The following is a 23993-nucleotide window of genomic DNA, read 5'->3' on the forward strand; positions in this document are numbered from 1 at the left end:
GATCTGCATGATTACATAGGCTTTCTGGGTCAAGTGAACAGCAAACCATTTTCAGAGGTCACCTTGGGCTCCTTACAGAATGAGGTTTTCAGTAACTATTTTAATGGAAGAAATGATACTACAACTATGATTATAAGTATAAATGTGGAATATGGGACAAAGTAAATGAGTAATTGTAAAATAGCCTACATCCCTGGTATCTCTGAAAACAAGGATTCTTGGTAAAATATCAGAAAGAAGGGGTTAAGCCAACTCCTACAACCCTAAATCTGAACTGGAAATATCAGTATGGACTCTTGAGGTATATTATCTTGAAACACATACATATTTTTCTTAGCTCTGTCCACTGAAAAGCCCTAAACACAATGGCTACCCCAAAAGGAACAGCCATCCCTAATTTTATTGTGACCTTTAAATGTCATTGCCCTTTAAAAGGAGGTGGGTGGGTCACGGTGGCTCAGCAGGCAGAGTTCTTATCTGGCATGCCAGAGACCTGGGTTCATTTCTGGGTGCCTGCCCATGCCAAAAAAAAAAAAAAAGGTAAAAGAAAACCAAGGTTTCTAAGAGAAATGGTGGACTCCAGGTCTAGGGCAGAGAGAGAGAGAGTCCAAAACGAGCCTGCAATATGTAGTCATTCCAGAAAACAAGAAAGCTCTTTGTTATCTATTAGATTTGGGTTAAAAGGACTCAGGGCCCAACTTGAAGAGATTCTTGCTAGCCAAAGATGAAACAACTTAACCATCTATAAGGATAATAACTGCAATGGAACAAAGGAATCAATACATTTAAATCCACGAGTTCATAATAATTCATCTCTTCTTGCCCCACCCAAGAAACTAGTCACCTGTTGAGGAAAAGAGGGAATCAACTCTGAAACTGCTTTTCCCATATAAAAGTGGTCAAATAGGTAGAATGGGTGTTTCCTTCTATAGAAGTATTCCAACAAAACTAAAGAAGGAATGACAAAATTGGAAAATCAGCATCTTGTAAACCCTAATGAATCAAGGATCTAAGCACTGCTCAACAATGGCTGCTAATGACCTAAAAAGAAAGACAGCCAGCTGGACTTGTTGATGAACCACACACCACCACCCATAAAGTCACTTCCCACCCCAATAATTAAATCTGCACTGTATTAAATATCTAAATCCAACTACCATAAATATACCTTCTTCTGTTTCATGGCAGTTGAAAAAAATGAAAGATAAAATTTAAAAGTCTTCTAGTTTGCAATGCTGGTCAAACTGATCAAATGGACAATGTCATAATGGCTTAATTTTCTAATTATTCTGAAGCCCTTGAGAAATGATGATAAATGACCACCCTGACCCTGCTTACATCTGGTATTATAATGCCACTTCAAGACTAAAGAAAGAGTAGAAAAGGCTCTTCAGGTCTTTTCTAATCCAGCAACTATGAATGTGGAAAAAAGAATCAGGAATCTGAATAAGTAGAACAAACAGTTCAAAATCCTAAAGCTGGAAGAGAATCTTACTGATATTATTTTCTAATTTGTCCGTATTAATATTTTCCCATATTAATATTATTGGCTTAGCAGCCAATAATTTACAAAGATGAAAAAAAAATCTGTCATTTTAATTTTTTATAAAATTTCCAAGATTCTAAGATTCCAATAAAGCCTAGGGATTCCAAAGATCTATGAATCACTACTAGTCAGTATTTATTTCATTATATTTATAGCTTGGAGGCTAGTGGCCTGCAATTGTTATTTAAGTATTTAAGGTAAGAAAGAATAAGGATACATTAGTTCTTCCTGTCAGAAACATCCTAACCACTAGTCTTGAGCAATTAAGGCCAAAACTATTGAATGGATATACCAGAACAACTACGAATACATTACAAGCTAATGTGCACTACATTAAATTGTAAATATTAAATATTACTCACTGATTCTTTCTCCACAACTCGATTCAGCATGACAACTGCTTTGGTCTTTTGTTGCCAAACCATAAGCCAAAAATGACAACACGTATTAGGGAGTGGACCCTGTAAAAACAAGTAGATAAGGGAAAGAAGATAGAATAAGACTTTAAATCTACTTGAATTAAAAAAAAAAACATATCCATCCTGGCTAGGGTTTTTGGTTATAAATGACCAAAACTGACTCAGGTGGCTGTCAGAGCTGCGGGCTGGAGCACAGGGCTGGGGTAGGAAGAGGTTGTCCTGGACAGGACTCCTGGCACTGGCACGACTGTTGCTTGCTTCTGCCGGCAGCGCCACGCTTAGGGCTCTGCAGAGCCACAGGCAAATACATGGGCAGGGATATACGACTGGTAGCATTCAGGGTATTCCAGGGGTCAACAGAGGAAATGGCACGTGCCCCTTTCAGCTCCCACCACAGAAAGAGAGGCCCTGCTTCCCAAGATCCTGCAGTCCTGCAAAAGAGGACACTGGTGCCATTAACACGCCATCACAGCCAATCCAAGTCGGCAACAAGAACATTTTCCAGAAAAAGTAGAAATTATGAAAGTGCCTGAAGCAGTACAAAACTGCTCATCTACAAAAGCACCGTGTGTGTAGCCTGAGTGTGGCAAAGTACTTAGCACTGTTAGATAAGATTGCCACGGGGAAAAATCAAATCGTATGTTCCTTCAGTTGTCTTCAGTTTTTGCCTAATGATAGCACAGGTCCAGGAGGGCAAGTAAGACAAAAAGAATAGTCTCAAATTATAAGTAACTTAAAATGTGGGAAGGTTAAAATGTGTGTATTTTACTGTGTGTAGAGTAACTTTGATGGAGAATTCAGTGTGGCCAAGCAGTGGGCAGAACCCAGAGGCAGGGCCAGGTCCGCCCAGAGCCTCACTCCACATGCATACAAGGGGGTTCGAAGCACTGTGAGGTAGCTGGTACTCCAAGGTATACACAGATGCTCAATAAGTATTATTCCAATATAAGGTTCTAAGTTGTAATAATGTTACAAGTTCTTTGAGAAAACTGCAAAGAAAACTCCTGAGAAAACTGCAACCTACTGTTTGAGAACACTATTCTCCTCTGTCAATGGATGCACATATTGCTTGGTCTACTTCCAACAGGAACCAAACAGCCCAAAGATAAAAAGAGCAGTGAGAAAAAAACCCTAAAAAATGGATGGAGCAATTATCAGTGAAGTTATTCTATAGTACACACACATCTGCTCTCACACACACTTGTACACAATCACACAGGTATATATATATGCACACTCAGACATTCACACACACCAGGCCCATTAGTGATTCTAAAGATTAAATAATAATCTTTATTATTATTAAATAAATGTTAATTATTATTTAATAAATATCACTAATTAATAATATTATCATTCCCCTTTAGGGGAGCAGCTTGACACAGTATAAAGAATTTAAGTTTTTAAACCATGGGGAGCAAAGTTCATTTCCCATCTTTTTCACTTTCTAGCAATGCTATCAATTTTCTTCATCGACACAATAGAGAAAACACCAAGGGGCTACTATTTTCTTAAAAAACCTAATTCATAAAATTCAGAAGAAAAAAAAGATAACTAATATAATAAGCAACAAAACCCAATCAGAACAGCTGAAGTAAAAAACATTTGGTGTCTCTGGCTTTCTCTACCCTTTGAAACACTTTCCAAGCATGTACCCTGTTCAAAGCAGCATGTGAGGGGACAAGGGCAAACGCATGACTAAGATGCAGTTTCCAGCCCTCAGCAAGCCCAGCAGCAGGAAAGGACAAATGTGGGTGCCACCAGCTGAAACACAGAGGACCGTGAGACGGAGGGCTCGGGGGGTAGACCCTTAGGTCTGCAGGAGGAGGAGAGGCTAGAAGGGTAGCAGCGCTGAGTCTAAAAATGAAGGAAAATCCTGGGAGAAGAAGCAGAAGGACAGGGAGGGAGGGAGGGAAGATCCATTGCAGGCATCCAAGCGTAAGTCAAGACAATGAAAATTTAATGTGTTTGGGGGTCTGTCACAGGCCCCTCCTTGACCCAAAGCTCGCATAGTACACCCATAGACTGTGGGGGGGGGGGGGGGCTCTCAGATATGGGAAACAGTCACTCAACTTTAAGAGGTAAAGTAGTATGATCAGACTCGTACGCTACAAAAATAATTCTGGTGGTAAGGAAGCAACTGAGTAGCATCACTGCAGCTCTGAACCAAAGAGGCAGGCGATACCGGCGCCTACGTTACCTGCATGACCCTGGTAAAGTTACTGCATGTCTCTGGTTCTCTTCTAGTTCCTCGAGTATAAAATAAGAATAATGGTTTTCACCACAAAGGGACGTGCTCAGGTTTAAATGATCCAAAGCAGGTAAAATACATTAATAGTGCTATAAAAGCTAGTATTAATTTATTTCACACCAGAATACCAAGTCCATAAGGACAGGGATCTTTTTTTTAATCTGTTTTATTTAGAGCTATGTCTACCACAAAATAGCACTCAAATATTTTTAAAATGAGTGCGTATCAACAAAGTGTTGGGATCAGGATTCAAGCAAAGATAATCTCACTCCAGTCTCCACTCTCTAAAGATTGTGTATTCAACCTTTCAAAAAAAGTTGAAAAGCAGGGTTCCAGAGAGTTGACGTTAAAGTGTAGACCAAAAAAACAAAAGCAAAAACAATAAAACAGCATGTTCCCAGACAGCACTACTAAATAAGTTTCCACTTCAATGAAAGGGAGTGGTAAGGGATTTGGCATATATGAGTTTTTTCTGTTTTCTTTCTTTTGCTGGAGAGATGGAAATGTTCCAAAAAATGATTATGGTGATGAATACACAACTATGTGATGATATTATGAGCCACTGATTATAACTATATCAAGAACTGCTTAGAATAAAAACATTTAAAAAACAAACAAAAAAATAAGCCTCCACTGTTTGATAAATGAAGGATAGCTGGGATGGACAAGCCAAGAGCGTTTCTATTTTATCTCAGAATGGAAGAAAAGCAGAACTTGAGTTCGGGTGGCCATAAAGCCATCTGTGTACTGCCAAGTCCTCAGGGACAGCTGCCCTTAGCACCCTCACTGTCTCTGAGGACAGGCCCCACGTCATCCGCATGCAACACCACACTCTCCAAGACACGTGCAAGGCAGGGTGGGAGAGAAGAGCTTCCAAGGTGCGGCCCTTATGATATGGGCTAGGATGAGAAATGGGAAACACTCATGAAGCATTAAATATAGAGAAAGCTTTGTGTCAAATATGAAGCAATGAAGGTAATCTGCCTGAAAAAAAAAAACCTGGCCCAAGCCATTTCATAAAAATTTTCCTTCCCAGAATGTTTAACTTGAAAAATAACTTTATGTTTATCTTAAATATACAAAGCTTCAAAATATTATGTCTATAATTCACTGTAGAGCCAGAAAAAACTGAAATAGCATTTCATTTTCCAAAGAAGTCAGGACACGCTGTGAGCTACACTGTGACGCAGAAGCACCCGGCACCTCCTCCCGGAGCCCCTGCCACAGCCCGCGGCCACTTGCCTGCGTCAGGACGTAGCTTCTCTGCGCCTCTTCGATGCTGACCAGGCTGGCGTTGATATAGTCATTGTCCGCGTTCTGCAGCTTGACACGGCTGTGGTCATCTGAAACAGAGCGAAGAACCACAGCTGACCCTTCAAATGGGCTACTTCTTTTTAATCTTAATATTACTATTCCAAGTGTTTACAAAATGACAAAAGAAACAAAATGAAGGAAAGTAAGTTAGCACTACAGGAGAGCTGAGCCAAATCCTAAATTGTTCATTTTTATTTTTTTTAGGAAGTACAAACATAATCCTTGCTTGTACTATAGTACTGGAAGGGAAGGGGTTCTGCATGTATTATATTAGTTGTCATAACAGAACACAGTAATCAAAGAGAGCACACACCTCGAAGTAAAAAGATCACTGGGGATCTCAGTGCCTAAGAATGGACTTGGACAGGTCTATTTACAAAAAGATAACTGGCCTCAAATGGATTAGATGAGATTTCCAGGATAACTACATTACATTTTCTTCATTCTTCAAGAGAGCTGCATTCAACTATATCTGAACAATTTTAGCACTTTATGGGTAGATTAAATGAGTACTAAAAATATTTAAATATAATTGGGGTATTCCAATTCTTAAAACAGAAAACTGAAGATGCGTCATTACTTAGAGTATGTTTTAACAAGTTAGATATATTTCCAGTGTTTAAAAATTTCACAGATCTAGAATTTATGTTAATTTAAACATGTGGAGTATGGGAATCTACTTTAAGCATTTAGATGGGAAAGGAAGACAAGCATAATACGGAGAGAAAGCACATGCATAACAACAAAATTAACATTAACTTAGAATCCTGAACATAAAACAACTGTCAGAAACATATAACAAAATTACAAACTGAAAACACAGTGTTTGTTTGACACTGAACTCGAGAGAATACATTCTACTATGGGGCTACTTCAGGAAAAATCTATACTAATTAGCCACTTTTCCCCATTTTTAAACTAAAAAACCTTTCTACATTATTTCTATATGAAAGAAAATGTTAAATGGCTTTACTTTCACACATCAATTTATTTGAGATGGTTCTGCTGGACTGAACCCAAGACCTCTGTAAATATTACATGTCATTAGCCAACAGGAAAAACTAAGATCTTGTTATAGTAAATCACATATACTAGTGTTCTCGGAAAGATGATGTCAGCAAGCACTTTTTTTTTTAACAGTTTAATTACCCTTTAACTACGATACTACATGACACAGTAAGAAGGTCAACTACCGAATTAACAAGATAAAACAACACATCTCCTAGTTGAGAATAAGGCATGCTTTTAGAATGCTAAATAATCTCTAAAATTCAAGTTTCACTAAAATATAATAAGAAAGTATTTCCTCATGTTGCAATCTGAGAAACAAACCTCCATTGCACAACTGAAGACAGCACAAACATCCAGAACAGGGAAGGTTCTCTCAGAGCCTGCTGGGAATTTGGTTATCATTCAAATTACCATCAGAGACCCTTCTACAACCAGGGGGGAAAGAAACCTAGGGAAAGAACTCCCCTAGTTTTCAGAGAGTATCTGACATCCCACCCTCAGGACAAAACTAGAATTCACTGCTGTTTTCCCCTCTCACTTTAAAATTTGCACTAGGCGTCTGCCCCTCCCCCACCTCCCATACAGTAACCAGGGGGTGCAGTGGGATTCCAGGAGGTGACCCCAAGGGCTTCCTTCTGGACAGCCCTCAGGCCCTGCTTTCCATCTAGCATTTATTCATAGAGAATCACAGCAAAGCAAAGCACAGCATACCGGACATTTTCTCAGGAAAAAAAAAGTTTTTAAAAAACTGTACTAGCAAATAACACTGTGTTAGAGGAAGGTAATTCCTGGAAAAACTCTATAGGTACTTAGAACTGGCCACATCAAATGCTGCTCCACCTGTATTTTCTTCTCAGGAGTCACAACTCCTGAGAAGTTAAGATTTAATGGATAATTTATTATGATTACTGAAATCATAGAGATAATCCTTTCTGCTTTCTGGTACATTAGATAGAGGGAAATGGCTTACATTTTTAAACTGTAATCCACCTGCCTTGATCTTTGAAAATGATTGTATAACTATGTAGCCACATATATTTATATACACAGCCTTTATATAAAAACCTTGTGACTGAACTGCACTTATACCCCCTTATCTTGTTTTTCAACTTCAGAGTCTTATGATCACTAAAGACAGCCCCTAATGTTTATTAATGAAGGGCCGTGAGTCAGCCCAGAACTAATCCACTCCAATTCCAAAATTATCTTCATAAAAGAAATTAGATCTACCCCAAACGGGCCCGTCTGATATGCACAGCACCTTAAACTTTAATTCCCATGTGACCTATACTTCATTATAATACTAAAAATCACACCCATCATATTGAAGTCACCATTTCCTTACATTAGGTCTGTGACTAAGCCTGTAATCCATCTACACATGCTTAAATAATTTGATCAACTCTAATCACATCTGGAACTATTGTGCTCATTTTTTTTTTTAAACTCTAAAACCTACCTATCTTTTAATACTATAAAACTATCAGAATTTCTGCAGTTTGGGGAGATAGATTTTGGGCTGATAGGCCATCTGATCTGCTTCGAGCCTAGCAAAACCTTTTCTCTCTCTGAAACCCTGTGTCTCAGGAGTGTACCGGCAAAAGAATTCGCCACCTCTGTCCGGTAACAGAGTGATTAAAAACAAAACTATCAAATATAACCACATCGATAGATATTTTAGTATTCTGCCTTATTAAAAAGATTAATAAAAATTAAAAGTGTACATAACTTTTGATTCAGAAGAACGCAGTAAAAAAACCATAAAGGGAGTTTCGGGCGTTAGCTAAAACACATCACCTTCAAATAGCTATCTACAAAAACATAGGAAGTAGACACATTTCAGGAAGTGAAACTATCAAAGCCTTTTTATGAGAACCTGTGACTTTATGATTTATATTCTCTAGCAAACATCTTTGGACTGTAAGTAAGCCCCAAAGCCCATAATACTTTATCATCATTCCGAGTTACGGCTACTGTCCTCTTTCCTGTCTTTCCAAGAATCCAGCAAAGGAAGAAACAAATGAAGACAGTTTAAACTACACTGCATGACATATCCCCAAAGCAACCTAAGCACACTTCCAACAGGAAATCTTATTTCACAACATCTAAGCACCAGCAGCAGAACCAGTAAGGATATATACTTTTTCTCTAGAACACCGTCTGTTTTAAATTCCTGTCACCAAGTGAATGAAGAAATCTAACACTCACTACCCTTCACACAGAATTGCAGTTTATAATTTGGATAAAAATAAAGCAAACGCTTATATAGATTCCTTCCATCTCCCGCCCTCAAACAGTATGTTTCTGAGAAATGGTTTCATCTGTCAAGAAATGACAAGCTCTAGCCGTGGCCCGAGCTGACAATACAGATTAGCTTCCTCTTTCAATACTGTCAACAGGCTTTTTTTTTTTTTTTTCAAAGCCCTCACTGGTTTCACCTGGTTTATCATTATAAAGCCATCCTTTTGGACAATCTTTCACTCAAATAGGAAGGGATTTATATTCATCATAGCTACCCTCAAGAGGCAACACCGAAGCAAAGATCAAGAATAAATAACTTCCCCTGTGGAAAAAAAAATGTGATCAAGTACTAACAGTGTTTGTTTTGGGCCATGGGATTCTCATTTTCTACTTTCTAAATTTCATTTTTTAATTTTGTTACAACAATCATGTTTTGCTATTGTAACGAAAAGATTCTATTGCAGAAATATGTAATAATCCTTTACAATGTATTAAAATAAAAATGGTGTCACCAAATAAGATTGTCCTCTTTCAGGTATAATTGTTATAGGTAATTAATTTAAATTAAATCCCTTATTTATCCATAGGATATTTAGGAATTGGGTACATCAAATGTGCTAATATTATTTTCCATAACTCTTCAGTTAAACTGTCTTTTCATCTTTATTCTCGTCAGCCATTTTAGGATAATAATGTGAGGCTCATGCACCTCTCACCATCTGAAAGATGGCACTGTTGTACATGCCAGTTTGTGTTGGGTTCACTGCAAAAATATATACTACTGGCTTTACTAGGTCTTTTTTTTTTTTTTTTTTTTGCATGGGCAGGCACTGGGAATCGAACCCAGATCCCTGGCATGGCAGGCAAGAATTAGCCTGCTGAGCCACCGGGGCCCGCCCTGCACTATTGGCTTTAAAAAAAAGAAGAAGAATAATTAACTTATAAATTGTGCAAGGAGACTGAATCTATTAGTACAAGATTTACAGCTTAACAGTTGACTTTTTTCCGTTCATTCTCCTATTCTCAACAAAAGGGAAAAACACTAAATTTTCAAACAATGGGTGTCCATACTTATATGGTGCTTTTCTGCCAAGAACTTAAAATATTTTCTAGACAGGTCAGCCCTCTTCAATCCTGAAGGTGAAACTGTTTGAAGAACATATTTCCCACACCACACAGTCTCTCTCTGATACATCTCTGAGACACAGCTTACCACACCTATACACCTGAAACACTTCCTGGTGTGGCTTTCACACAGTTCTTCTCTTCAAGCACCACTTCCACCTTCATCTCCGGCATACAAACCTGCTTTCTTGATGGCCCAGCCTATGCCTCATCCTCCCTCATGATACTTGTGCAGGTCTGTCCTTCACAATTAGTATCTTCTGTGCTTCAATCAACAAATGCATTTTAACACATTTTAGGGTCAGGTAAGAGAAATATAAAGATTAATTACTTTGTCTCTTTAAAGCTTTTCAAGAGAGAAATAAATCCTTTTAAGGGATAAATCCCAGTACTGCGCCTTATTGTATTAAATGCTGTGGGAAGGAAGCTTCACCTCCTCAAGTCTGAACAAGCCCAGTGGGAAGAGCTTTGCTGTGCAGATGAAGAAGATGGGGAACAGTTACGCACAGAGAAAGAGAAAAGGGAATGGCAATCATGAAGGAATGGCTCAAGAGTGGGTAGGTGAGAGAAAGGTCCCGAAACAGGGTGAGGCCAGCCTCTGCAGGGCCTTTCTGCTATGCAGCAGGCATAGGCGGTGCACTCTGCATGAGGTCTTTAAAGGACTGACATTCACATGTGACCTTCCAGAAAATAACTGTCAGGAGGAGAGAAGACGGACTGGAACAAGGAGGAAGACAACACAATATGCTGATGCGCTAACAGTTTAATCAAGAGGCGAAGAGCACTGAAGCAAGCAGTGGCAATGGGGATGGAAAGTTATTAATGACATATTTCCAAGGCGCACACTGCCATCATGGCTTAGCTAATAAGACATATGTTGTAAACAAAAAACTGGGACAGAAAGCTAGCAGATTTCGCCATGGGCCCTTTCAGCTGAGAGAGAAACCCTGAACGTCATCAGCCTTCTTGAACCAAGGTGTCTTCCCCAGGATGCCTTAGATTGGACATCTCTAAAGCTTTGCTTTAGCTTGTACATTTTCACAGGCTGTAAACTGTAAAGAACTGTAAACTTTCAACTTAATAAATTCCTTTTTTAAAAGCTGTTCCATTTCTGGCATATCACATTCTGGCAGCTTGCAAACTAGAACAGATACCAAAAGCCCAGGGTGCCCAAGGCTATCAGGGTTACTGTCCTGAGACCACAGTGGACAGGGTTAGGAAGTGTACGTATGCACAGGGACACATCTGTAAGGATTTCCATATCCACTGAAATCCAGGAGCTCCCACAGCAGTACATTAATTCTAACCCAACACCAGGGAGTTCACTATTGCTTACTCCCACCCATCACACATGAATCCCAACCCACTTCTAGGATATACCATCCTTACTTACATGCCTCCTATATATGGGCTGACAACCCCCAGGGCTTTTTATTATTATTATTATTAAAGCAACTTTATTGATATATATTATATATTCACATACCATATAATCATCCAAAGTGTACAGTATCAGTGGTTCAATACTTGTACATTCATCATCACAATAAATTTTTGAGCACTTTCATTACTGTAAAAATAATAATAATAAAAGCAAAAAAGGATAACCAAAACATCCCATATGATATACAATCTTTATGAATCAACGATATTTGGATTACAGATCAATACTAACTATTTCCCCTTAGCTACTCTAATCCCCAGGGCTCTTACACTGAATTATTCAGGAAGAAACAGGAAATTTTAATGATATTTTAGATCTTGCCTCACAAAAACTACGCACACATTAAAAGATAATGCCCTAACTGCAATATCAATGAAAAACAAATGAAAAGTAATTTATAATAAGATATCTTTTAATATATGTAAATAGCACAAGCACACCAAAAGAAAAAGGCCCCACAAATTTCCAAAATGTCCTCTAGTGGTGGGTAAACACCCCTGGTAAAAATCACTTCTCTAGAGGGTAGTGATCTTCTTAGCAGTTTTGAAATAACTGGATTACCATTATGTATTTAATCTAAATCTGTTAAGAAGGAGTAAATAAAATTATAAGGTAGCAAGTTCAAGTGCCAGAACAGAGAAATGAATAAGGAGCAAAGGGAGCACACGCAGGGAGGACCTCTCCGAGGAGTAACAGTTAACTGCAGCTTCAGAACTAAACAGGACCTCAACAAGAGATAGGCAGTTCAGCTCAAAAAAAATTTAAGAAATCAAAAGAAGTTCAGTGAAAGAGGAAAGAAAGGTGAGAAAGAGGAAGAAGAGAGGCAAGAAATAAAGTAAACAAGGTGGAAAAAGTCAACAGATCAGAAATGTTCTCTAAAATATAGCTGATAATGAGAAATGCACCCTCTCCATTCACATGGCTCACAGGTAAACAGCTCTTAAGAGCAGGGAGAGCCTGTTTCCACTGACCTGAAATTAACCAATTGTATCATTAATTCACAAATTCTAGTTTGGTGTTTTGGGCTTTATTCACAATCAAGGACATCCTTTTACCATATGAAAGTCCTTTGAGGATCTGAAGTCAGTTATCATATTGCTCCATTTAACTCTTCTCTTTCCCTACCTGATAATAATTTCTAGCTTCTTTTCTAAGAGTTCTGGCTCTTATTCCTTGGATTTACTCCAGTGCTTCAATGGCCCTTAGAAAAAAATTATTAAAAGCCAAAAATAGCCTGATTTGGCCTGGTTAAAATAAAGATTAAAAACAAACAAAAAACAAAATTGAAGATAAAAAAACCAAAGGCCAAAATCTTGACAGCTGAAGAAAACAGCTTTAAGAGACTGTTTACCACAGTAAAATAAAATTTAGATAGGAGAGCCGCCAACACAATGGTCTCTGAAAACATAAAGTACTAATTAAGTAAATGCTTGGTCTTTATTTCCTCACTTTAAATGGGATAAGGAAGAATGTTAGCAAGTATTTACATAACAGTTACCAAAAAATATAAGTTAAATCAATACTTATTCTGATTACTATTATATATTTGGGTATCTAAATCTACTAAGAAAGAATACAAGCACTTTCTTGTAATACACAAAGCTTCATTTTATAAGTCAAATACCTATTGACTTTTAATTCTGAGAATGTTTCTTAATAATTATTTGTCTGCACATAGTTTTGGGTAATCTATGAAGACCAGAATGTCACCTAAGGTAAATAAAAAGCAAGTACAAAAAATAAATATTAGGGGAGTTCAGGGATTAAAAAAAAAAATTGGGTAGACTGGAATACCAGTGGCCGATGAGAGGGAGGAGTAAGGGGTATTAGGATACATGGGTTTTTCCTTTTAATTTCTGAATGTCCTAAAAATGATTATGGTGATTATGATGAACACACAACTATGTGATGATATTGTGAGCCACTGATTGTACACTTCGGATGGACTGTGAGGTGTGTGAAGATACCTCAATAAAAATTAAAAACAAACAAACAAGCAAACAAATAAAAACAAGTCCACAAATTCTCAGCACTCCTTCCAGTGCCAGAGACACTTCACACATGGTGTGGTCTTCTTCCTCTCCCTCTATGGGTTCAGTGATGATGTGTGACTTCTAAAGCTAGGTCACAGAAGGCCATTCAGCATTGGCCTGACTCTCTCCCTTATAATGCCCCCTTGAAACCTGCTGCCACCCTTTGGGGAAGCCCAGGCCACGTGCAAAGCCATGTGCAATGCTACATACAGGTGTTCCAGCATCCTGGGTGAGGACACTCCAGGGGCTTTCAGCCTCAGTCGCCAGCTAAACTGCAAATGCTGGGAAGACCTTGATGGAGAACCACCTGCCTAGGGTGGTGTACGGGAATCCTGTATTTTACACGTGGTTGATCTGTAAACCCACAACTTCTCCAACAAAGGGAGGGAAAAAAACTATCAGAAACCAGCCAATTCCCACTTGCCAGCATAAGAAATGACTCTGTTTTAAGCCATTTCTCATTCTCTTACTGCCCTGGCTAGGACATAACGTACAATGTTAAACATAAGTGGTACTAACAGGCATCCTTGTCTTGTTCCTGATTTTAAAAGGAATGTATCTAATGTGTATTTGTTTCCTAGAGCTGCTGGAACAAAGTAGCAAAAACTAGGTGGCTTAAAACAACAATGTATTATTTCACAGCTTTGGAGGTTAGATGTCAGGGTCCAGGTGTTGGCCGGGTGCTAGCTGTAGGAGAGCATCCTTCCTGATCCCTCCTGGCTTCCAGCAGCTGACAGCACTCCTGGGACTGTAGCTGTGGCTCCCACCATCACATGGCCTTCTATCCTCCTGGGCGGGGTCCCCCTTCTCTTCTTACAAGGACACTAGTTGTGAGGGATGAAAGGCCTGCCCCATTCCAGTGTGACTTCATTGTAACTAAACTAATTTCATCTGCAGACCACATTTCTACTATCTACAGAACTAGGAGTTAGGACTTCCAAATATTTGGGGGTGGGGAACAACTACACAACTTAACGGCACAGGTGTCTCTTAGGCACCTACATTAGGTTATAGAAGTTCCTTTACATTTCTACTTCATTATATGTTTTATTTTGTTTTTAATCATGACCAGGAATTGATCTTTTTTTTTTTTTTAAATTTTTTTATTAATCAAAAAAAAGAAAAGAAATTAACACAACATTTAGAAATCATTCCATTCTACAAATGCACTCAGTAATTCTTAGTATCATCACATAGATGTATGATTATCATTTCTTAGTACATTTGCATCGATTTAGGAAAAGAACTAGCAAAACAGCAGAAAAAAATATAGAATGTTAATATAGAGAAGAGAATTAAAATAATAATACTAATAATATATATATATATATATAAAGGAAAAAGAAAAAAACAAAAACAAAAGATACAAACACACAAACAAACAAACAAAAAACCATATTTCAGGTGCAGCTTCATTCAGTGTTCCAACATAGTTACATTACACTTAGGTATTATTGTGCTGTCCATTTTTGAGTTTTTGTATCTAGTCCTGTTGCACAGTCTGTATCCCTTCAGCTCCAATTACCCATTATCTTACCCTGTTTCTAACTCCTGCTGGTCTCTGTTACCAATGACATATTCCAAGCTGATTCTCAAATGTTGGTTCACATCAGTGGGACCTTACAGTATTTGTCCTTTAGTTTTTGGCTAGACTCACTCAGCATAATGTTCTCTAGGTCCATCCATGTTATTACATGCTTCATAAGTTTAGTCTGTCTTAAAGCTGCATAATATTCCATCGTAGGTATACGCCAGTTTGTTTAGCCACTCGTCTGTTGATGAACATTTTGGCTGTTTCCATCTCTTTGCAATTGTAGATAATGCTGCTATAAACACTGGTGTGCAAATGTCCGTCTGTGTCTTTGCCCTTAAGTCCCTTGAGTAGATACCTAGCAGTGGTATTGCTGGGTCGTAATCCATTCTGCCATTCTATGTCTTTTGATTGGGAAATTCAGTTCATTAACTTTTAGTATTATTACTGTTTGGATAATATTTTCCTCTACCATTTTGGCTTTTGTATTATATATATTATATCTGATTTTCCTTCTTTCTACACTTTACTCCATACCTCTCTCTTCTGTCTTTTTGTATCTGACTCTAGTGCTCCCTTTAGTATTTCTTGCAGAGCTGGTCTCTTGGTCACAAATTCTCTCAGTGACTTTTTGTCTATAAATGTTTTAATTTCTCCCTCATTTTTGAAGGATAATTTTGCTGGATATAGGAGTCTTGGTTGGCAGTTTTTCTCTTTTAGTAATTTAAATATATCATCCCACTGTCTTCTAGCTTCCATGGTTTCTGCTGAGAAATCTACACATAGTCTTATTGGGTTTCCCTTGTATGTGACAGATTGTTTTTCTCTTGCTGCTTTCAAGATCCTCTCTTTCTCTTTGACCTCTGACATTCTAACTAGTAAGTGTCTTGGAGAACGCCTATTTGGGTCTATTCTCTTTGGGGTGCGCTGCACTTCTTGGATCTGTAAATTTAGGTCTTTCATAAGAGTTGGGAAATTTTCAGTGATAATTTCTTCCATTAGTTTTTCTCCTCCTTTTCCCTTCTCTTCTCCTTCTGGGACACCCACAACACGTATATTTGTGCGCTTCATATTGTCATTCAGTTCCCTGATCCCCTGCTCAAGTTTTTCCATTCTTTTCCCTATAGTTTCTGTTTCTTTTTGGAATTCAGATGTTCCATCCTCCAGTTCACTAATTGTAGCTTCTGCCTCTTTAGATCTACCATTGTAGGTATCCATTGTTTTTTCCATTTTTTCTTCTTTGTCCTTCACTCCCATAAGTTCTGTGATTTGTTTTTTCAGATTTTCTATTTCTTCTTTTTGTTCAGCCCATGTCTTCTTCATGTCCTCCCTCAATTTATTGATTTGGTTTTTGAAGAATTTTTCCATTTCTGTTCGTATATTCAGCATTAGTTGTCTCAGCTCCTGTATCTCATTTGAACTATTGGTTTGTTCCTTTGACTGGGCCATATCTTCAATTTTCCGAGCGTCATCCATTATTTTCTGCTGGTGTCTGGGCATTTGATCAGATTTCCCTGGGTGTGTTACCCAGCTGGTTGAAAGCTTTTTCTGTGAAATCTCTGGGCTCTGTTTTTCTTTTCCTGCCCAGTAGGTGGCGCTCGTGGCGCTCGTCTGTCTGCACGGCAGTCGGCCCGGGAAACCGTGCGTGGAGGCGGGGGCCGCCGGCTGCCGCGGCCCGGGAGAGCGCCGGTCCCAACTGCCCAGCTGGCCCGAAACGCCAAGCGCGACGGGAGGGCCCCGCCATCCAACGCCCCCAGTCAGGCCGGGGAGCCACGCGCGCGGAGGGGACCCCAGTCGCCAGCCGCCCCGGCCGGGAAAACGCGCGCCCCTCGGGCAGCTCACCGCAGCAGATTCTCCCTGCCCGTTCAGCCGCCCCAGAACGGGGTACGCTGTCTTTTTGGTCTCTGTCGTGACTCCGGGAGCTGTTTCGTATTGTTTCTGTTTCTTTAGTTGCTTTTCTGGAGGAGGAACTAAGACCCGCGCGTCTTACTAAGCCGCCATCTTCTCCGGAAGTCAGTGGCAGAATTTTTGCCTGCCATGCTAGAGACCTGGGTTCGATTCCTGGAGCCCCATTCTGGAACGGCTGAACGGGCAGGGAGAATCCCCTGCGCTGCGGTGAGATACCCGAGGGGCGCGCGCCCCCCCGGCCGGGGCGGCCGGCGACCGGGGCCCCCCCCGACGCACGCGGCTCCCCGGTCCGACCGGGAACGCCGGACAGCGGGGCCCCCCCGCCACGCCCGGCGCCCCGGGCCAGCTGGGCAACCAGGACCGGCACTCTCCCAAGCCGCGGCGGCCAGCGACCCCCGCCTCCACGCGCGGCCCCCAGGGCCGACCGCCGCGCAGACACCCAGGAATTGATCTTAAGTAATCTTTTTGCACCTGAGATAGGCATATGGCTTTTCTCTTTTACTTCGTTACTGTGGTGAATTTCATTTATAGATTTTCTAATGCTAAACTTTCCTCATATTCTCGAAATGAATTCAATATGGACATGATCGTTTTTTATACATGCCAATACTCATTTTGCAAATCTTTTTTCTTTCCAAAATAACTTTCACTTGAATAAAATTAGTCACCTTTTACTTGTGTTTAATTTCCAAATTACATATCTTCATTTATCTATTAAAAGATTCATATGAAAAAGATAACATCTACCTTTCTTATAAACAGTCACATTTTTAAAAAGTTAGTCTCAACCATTCCTATTTTAGAATTCTGCATTATAATTCAAGAGGAAATACTTTTGTATTAACTCTTTTTTTAAAAATTTTTTTATTGTACAGTATAACATATGTACAAACCAAAGAAATAAAAAAGCAACAGTTTTCAAAGCATTCTTCAAAAAGTGGTTACAGGGTAGATCCCAGAGTTTGTCATGGGCTACCATATGATCCTCTCAGATTTTTCATTCTAGCAGCTCCAAAATATAGAAGGCTAGCGGGTTTAAATACTTTTTTATCATCACAATTGACTTTTTTTTTCCTTTTTATTGTGAACAATAACATGCATACAAAAAAAGCTATAAATTTCCAAGCACAGCACCACAAGTAGTTATAGAACATATTTCAGACTTTAACATGGGTTACAATTTCACAATTTTAGGTTTTTATTTCTAGCTGCTCTAAAATACTGGAGATATCAGTATTTAATGATTCAGCATTCATATTCATTTGTTAAATCCTATCTTCTCTGTATAATTCCACCATCACCTTTGATCTTTCCATACCTCTCATTCGGTTGTTTGGGCTATGGAAATTCTAAATTTTTTATACTGGAAGGGTCTATCACCAATATGGGGTAGGGAGATGGAACTATCTGACGTTCTAGAGAGGCTGGGCTAGGTTTCAGGACTTATCTGGACCAGGGACCCATCTGGAGGTTGTAGGTTTCTGGCAAGTTACACTAGTGCCTGGAACCCTTGTGGAATCTTACATATTGCCCTAGGTGTTCTTTAGGATTTGCTGGAATGGTCCTGGTTCGGGGTTGGCAGGTTATGATAGGTAGCAAGCTCTAACTGAAGCTTGAGTAAAAGCAACCTCCAGAGCAGCCTCTCGAATCTATCTGAACTCTCTCTGCTACTGATACTTTATTATGTGTTAACTTTTTAAAAAATGAACCAAGCACCCTTTCAGCATGAAGAAGTTACAATGTGCATAGGCCAAATACCCCTAAAGAGTGGGAGAAAGATGGTTATGCTGGGGTTACGCAAAGAAGTCAGAATTTAACAAATAAGCATGATTGCTGAATCATTACATTGAAATTCCTTTAATTCCCAGTGTCTAGGAGCAGCTAGCAGTAAAAACCTAAAAGTGTGGAACTGTAACCCATTCTCAACTCTGAAATCTATTCTACAACTAATTGTTGTGATGTCCTTGAAATTTATTTCTTTTTTGTATATATGTTATTTTTCACTAAAGAGAAAAAGTCAACTGTGATGATAATAAAAAATTTTTAAAAAAACAGGCAGGCAGTAGAATAAAAGGTGGGGGAAAGATGAAGGCCACTACCTGAATAAACTATTTCAATAAATTTCCTTCTGGTTGGCATTTTATAAATTATACTCAGATAATTGAGAAAAAAAGTTGCTGTATTCACATATTTAAAATCTCTATCAAAAACTTCTACGCTTAGAATCCTGTTACCCTTTTTATTATTAGATTTAAACAAAGCAATGAAGGTAACGGCATTATGAACAAAGATATACCATATACAAATTATCTTTAGGATCAGCCTGAAGAAACAATGGTCCAGAAGAAACAATCTTGCATCAAAATCTTTGTGTTTTTTTTTTTCGCATGGGCAGGCACTGGGAATCCAATCAGAATCTCCGGCATGGCAGGCAAGAACTCTGCCTGCTGAGCCACCGTGGCCTGCCCAAAATCTTTGTTTTTAAGGTAAATTTCTTCATATAATTTTAATTTCAAAAAACAAAATACAAATATCCTGTTTCATGTCATTACATCTCTCAGAACATAGAAGTAAAGATTTAATTAAGTAATTTTTGTACAACGTAGACAATTTTGCAATATATACTGAGTTCACAGTACAAATAAGGTCAGTCTAAATGCGAAGTACAGAAAATAGAAATATTTTTCAACTCCAATTTTAAGCCTATTTTACACATACTTAGTTAGTAAGCTGTAGGAATGTGATATACCAGAACTGGAACAACTTTTAAAAAGGGAATTTATTAAGCTGCAAATAGTTCTAAGGCTGTGAAAACATCCAAATACCTTAACTTCTAAGAAAGGGCTGATGAAGTATGGGATTTCTCTGTTAGCTGGGAGGACACATGGCGACATCTGCTAGCTTTCTCTCCTCATTTCATAAGGCTTCCCCAGGGGCTTTTTCCTTCTTTACCTCCAAAGGTCTCTGGCTGCATGGGCTCTGTGGGTTCTGTGGGCTCAAAAGCGTTTTCCGAATGGTTCCCTCTTAAAGGGCTCCCTAAGCAACTCCACTTTGAATGGGTGGAGATACATCTCCATGGAAATCATCTAATCAAAAGTTACCAGTCACAACTGGGTGGGTCCTATCTCCATGGAAACAATAAAAAAGAGTCCATCCATCGGCAATGAATGAGGACTAAAAGACACGGCTTTTCTGGGGTACATAATAGCTCCAAACTGGCACACTTACTTATTAGAATTTTATGTTGACAAGGGTTAAAAAAAAATAGTATTTAAGATAAACTTTGATATTATTATATGCACTTAATTGCCAAGATCCTCCAAGCATCCCATTTTAAATACTTCTATTAGGCTTATCAATATAAAATTTTGCATTTTTCAAACACTGAAAAATCCTCCTGAATATATATTGTTATTGTGCTTAGGACAAATAGTGATAGCATTATTCCTTCTAAGCACAGTAATGATGGTATCAGGTGAGAGCGGTATATTAAAAGTCCGAGCAGTGCCACTGTAAATGCTAATAGAATATTTATATAAATTGATAACATATGATAATCATGTGTTGGATCATGGGTCAATCTTTTCTAAACTTTCTGGTTTCCCACAGCTATCCTTGGCTAAGTACCTGAAGCAAGAGATTTAGCTTGATGAATTAGCCCAAGTAACACAGTTGCATGGTTTATTCTGTCTTGGACACTTTTTCAATGACTAGGACCTGAAAATCTTACATTAGTTCTGGTCCATAATTTTCAAATCATAATTTGAAAACTAATGCCCAATAGACAACTATTTGGCATGCTTTCTCCTATGATTTTTTTTTAAACAGTTTTATTCACTCACCATACAATCCCCTTAAAGTATGCAATCAATGGTTCTCAGTATAATCACAGAGCTGTGTTTTCATCACCATAATCAATTTCAGAATATTTTCACTGATTCAAAAAGAAAAACCCCACATTCCTTATAACTCCTCATTAATGATGCTTAGCATTGGTGCAGTCAGTACCTTTGTTACAAATGAAGGAAGAACACTAAGTTATCCACAGTTTGCACTGGGTGTATTTTTTCCCCATATACCACCTTATTAACACCTTGAAATATTGACATACATTAGCTCTAATTCATGGAAGAATATTCCATGAATATTAATTCCAAGAGTTTGCTCATGATAATTAGTTCATATTAGTGAGACCATACAGTATTTGCCCTTGTGGGTCTGGCTTATTTCACAGAACATAATGTCCTCCAGGTTCATCCATGCCACATGCATAAGGACTTCATTTCTTCTTACAGCTGCATAATGGTCCACTGTATGTATATACCATAATTTGTTTATCCAGTCATCTGTTGATGGACATTTGGGTTGCTTCCATTTTTTAGCAATTGTGAATAGTGCTGCTGTGTCGGTGTGCAAATGTCTGTTCGTGTCTCTGCTTTCAAATCTTCTGGGTATAAATCTAATAGTGGGATTGCTGGATCATACGGTAATTCTATACTTAGCTTCCTGAAGAACTACCAAATCATCCTACAAAGCAGCTGCATCATTTCACATTTCCACCAGCAGTGAATAAGTGTTTCTATTTCTCCATATTCTCTCCAACACTTGTAGTTTCCTGTTTAACTGCAGCCATTGTAGTGGGTGTAAAATGATGGCTCAGTGTGTTTCTTTAAAAGCAGTTTTATTGAGATAAATTCATATACCACACACTCCATTCATTTAAAGTACATACTCAATACACTCTAGTATATTCACAGAGCTGTGCATTCATTACCACAAAGGCCACTAAGTTCTGAGGTGGTTTGTTATGCAGCAAGAGGCATATATGGCAAGAACAGGTAGGTACTAAGGTGATGTCAATTTTTACTTGACCACCCTGAGGCTCAGAATTAAAGTGCTTACCGATGACCTCTCTGATAGTGAGCAGAGAGACCTGCACCTCCACCAATTCTTCCTGCCTCTATAACTTGCACTGTTGATCACTAAATACACTGTTTTTAGTGATCAAACACAACTGTAGGGTTTTGTGGGTTTTTTTCAATTTTATTGGCATATATTCAAACACCATATCAACCATCCGAACTATATATCAATGGTTCAGTGTCATCATAGAGTTGTGCATACAACCCGATGATAAATTTTAGAACATTTTCATTACTCCCAAAAATAAATAAAAACAAAAAAGAGGACCCAAATCCTCCCACAGCCCTTCTCCCCAGCCCTCCGCCCCCAATTATTAACCCACAGTGTTGATATGATACATTTGAAAAAATATTAAAATATTACTGCTAACTCTAGTCCATAGTTTGCACTAGGTACATCTTCCCCATATACCTTTCTATTGTTAACTCCTCATGACAGTGTCATACATTTGTTCTAGTTCATGAAAGAACTTTTAAATATTTTTTTATATTTGTACAAAAGACTGTGCTATACATTCCCATGTTTTAACCTCTGTGCTGGTTTGATAACATCCCAGAAAAGTCATGTTCTTGCCCTGATTCAATCTTGTGGGGGCAGCTACTTCTTTTAATCCTGATTCAATACTATGACTGGAATCATTTGATTAGATTATCCCCACAGAGCTGTGATGCCTGCCTTTTCGGGTGGGCCTTGATTAGTTTACTGGAAGCCTTTAAAAGTGGAAACATTCTGGAGAGAGACAGAAATGACAGACCCAACAGAAATTTCAGAAAACAGCTGACACAGATGCTGACACTTGGAGAACAAAGACACAGATGTATGGAGGTACTTTGAGCCCAGCAGACATCACCCTGAGATATTAAGCAAGCCAGTATCTGGAGAGAGCGCAGTGAAGCCAAGAAATGAAAGCCCAGGAGAAACAGAGTGAGGAACCCCCACAGCAACAGAGGCTGAAAGCAATGGAGCCCAAGAGCAAGGGACCAGCAGATGACAGTCATGTGACTTCCTAACTGACAGAGGTGCTGACAGATCTACTGACATGCGTTGAATTAAAGTATCTTTTCCTGGATGCCTTAGTTTGGACATTTTTATAGGTTTAGACTGTAAACTTGTAACTTATTAAATTTCCCCTTTAAAAAGCCATTCCAATTCTGGTATACTGCATTCTGGTAGCTTCCAAACCAAAACAACCTCCAACTTTCCTTCTGGTGTCATGTATGACTCCTTCCCTTTCCAACAGATTCACACAATGTTCAGCACTATTAATTATTCTCACAATAATGCGCTACCATCTCTCTCCATTTCCAAACATTTAAGCTGAACCTAGTTAAAACTTTCTGCACATTGTAAGCAACCGCTCCCCATTCTTTAGACTCATTGTATATCCTGGTAACCTATATTCTATATTTTAAATTTATTGAGCTTATATAATTAGTCCATATCAGGGATATCATACAATATTTGTTCTTTTGTGTCTAGCTTATGTCACTCAACATAATGTCCTCAAATGTCATCCACGTTGTTGGATGCTTCAGGATTTCTTTCCTCCTTAATTGCTGAATAATATTCCATTGCATGTATATATCACATTTTATTTATACATTCATTCATCTGCTGATGGAAACCTGAGCTACTTCCATCTTTTGGCAACTGTGAATAATGCTGCTATGAACGCCACTGTGTAAATGTCTGTTCATGGCCCTTGTTCTAGTTTGCTAGCGGCCAGAATGCAACATACCAGAAACAGAATGGCTTTTAAAAAGAGAAATTTAATAAGTTGCTAGTTTACAGTTCTAAGGCTGAGAAAATGTCCCAATTAAAACAAGTCTATAGAAATGTCCAATTTAAGGCATCCGGGAAAGATACCTTGGTTCAAGAAGGCCAACGACGTTCAACGTTTCTCTCTCAGCTGGAAGGACACATGGTGAACATGGTGGCATCTACTGGCTTTCACATGGCTCTACCAAAAGGGACTCTCTCCAACATGTTTCCTCTTTTAAAGGATTCCAGTAAGCAACTCCACCTTCAGTGGATGGAGAGACATCTCCATGGAAACCATCTAATCAGAAGTTACCACCCACAATTGGGTGGGTCACATCTTCATGGAAACAATCAAAATGCTCCCACCCAGCAATACTGAATGAGGATCAAAAGGCATGGCTTTTCTGGGGTCGACCACAGATTCAGACTGGCACATCCCTGCTTTTAAATCTTCTGGGTATATCCCAAGTAGTGGGACTGCCAGTT

The 23993-nt window shown here is 38.8% G+C and overlaps 1 protein-coding gene across 4 annotated transcripts in view; it reads right to left on the minus strand.

The window, feature by feature from the left end:
* PTPN2 (protein tyrosine phosphatase non-receptor type 2) overlaps positions 1-23993 on the minus strand; it is a 120059-nt gene that overhangs the window by 39204 nt on the left and 56862 nt on the right. For 2 of the 4 annotated variants that reach the window (XM_077136050.1, XM_077136049.1), the window contains exons 3-4: positions 5459-5559; positions 1909-2007 (exon numbers count right to left, since the gene is read on the minus strand). In XM_077136050.1, coding sequence (XP_076992165.1) covers positions 1909-2007; positions 5459-5559 — 200 coding nt within the window. Of the gene's footprint in view, positions 1-1908; positions 3250-5458; positions 5560-23993 lie in introns of those variants that run through there. The other 2 variants (XM_077136048.1, XM_077136047.1) reach the window with 2 other exon arrangements.

This window comes from Tamandua tetradactyla, chromosome 18, assembly GCF_023851605.1.
Source record: "Tamandua tetradactyla isolate mTamTet1 chromosome 18, mTamTet1.pri, whole genome shotgun sequence".
In the NCBI taxonomy this organism is placed as follows: domain Eukaryota; kingdom Metazoa; phylum Chordata; class Mammalia; order Pilosa; family Myrmecophagidae; genus Tamandua; species Tamandua tetradactyla.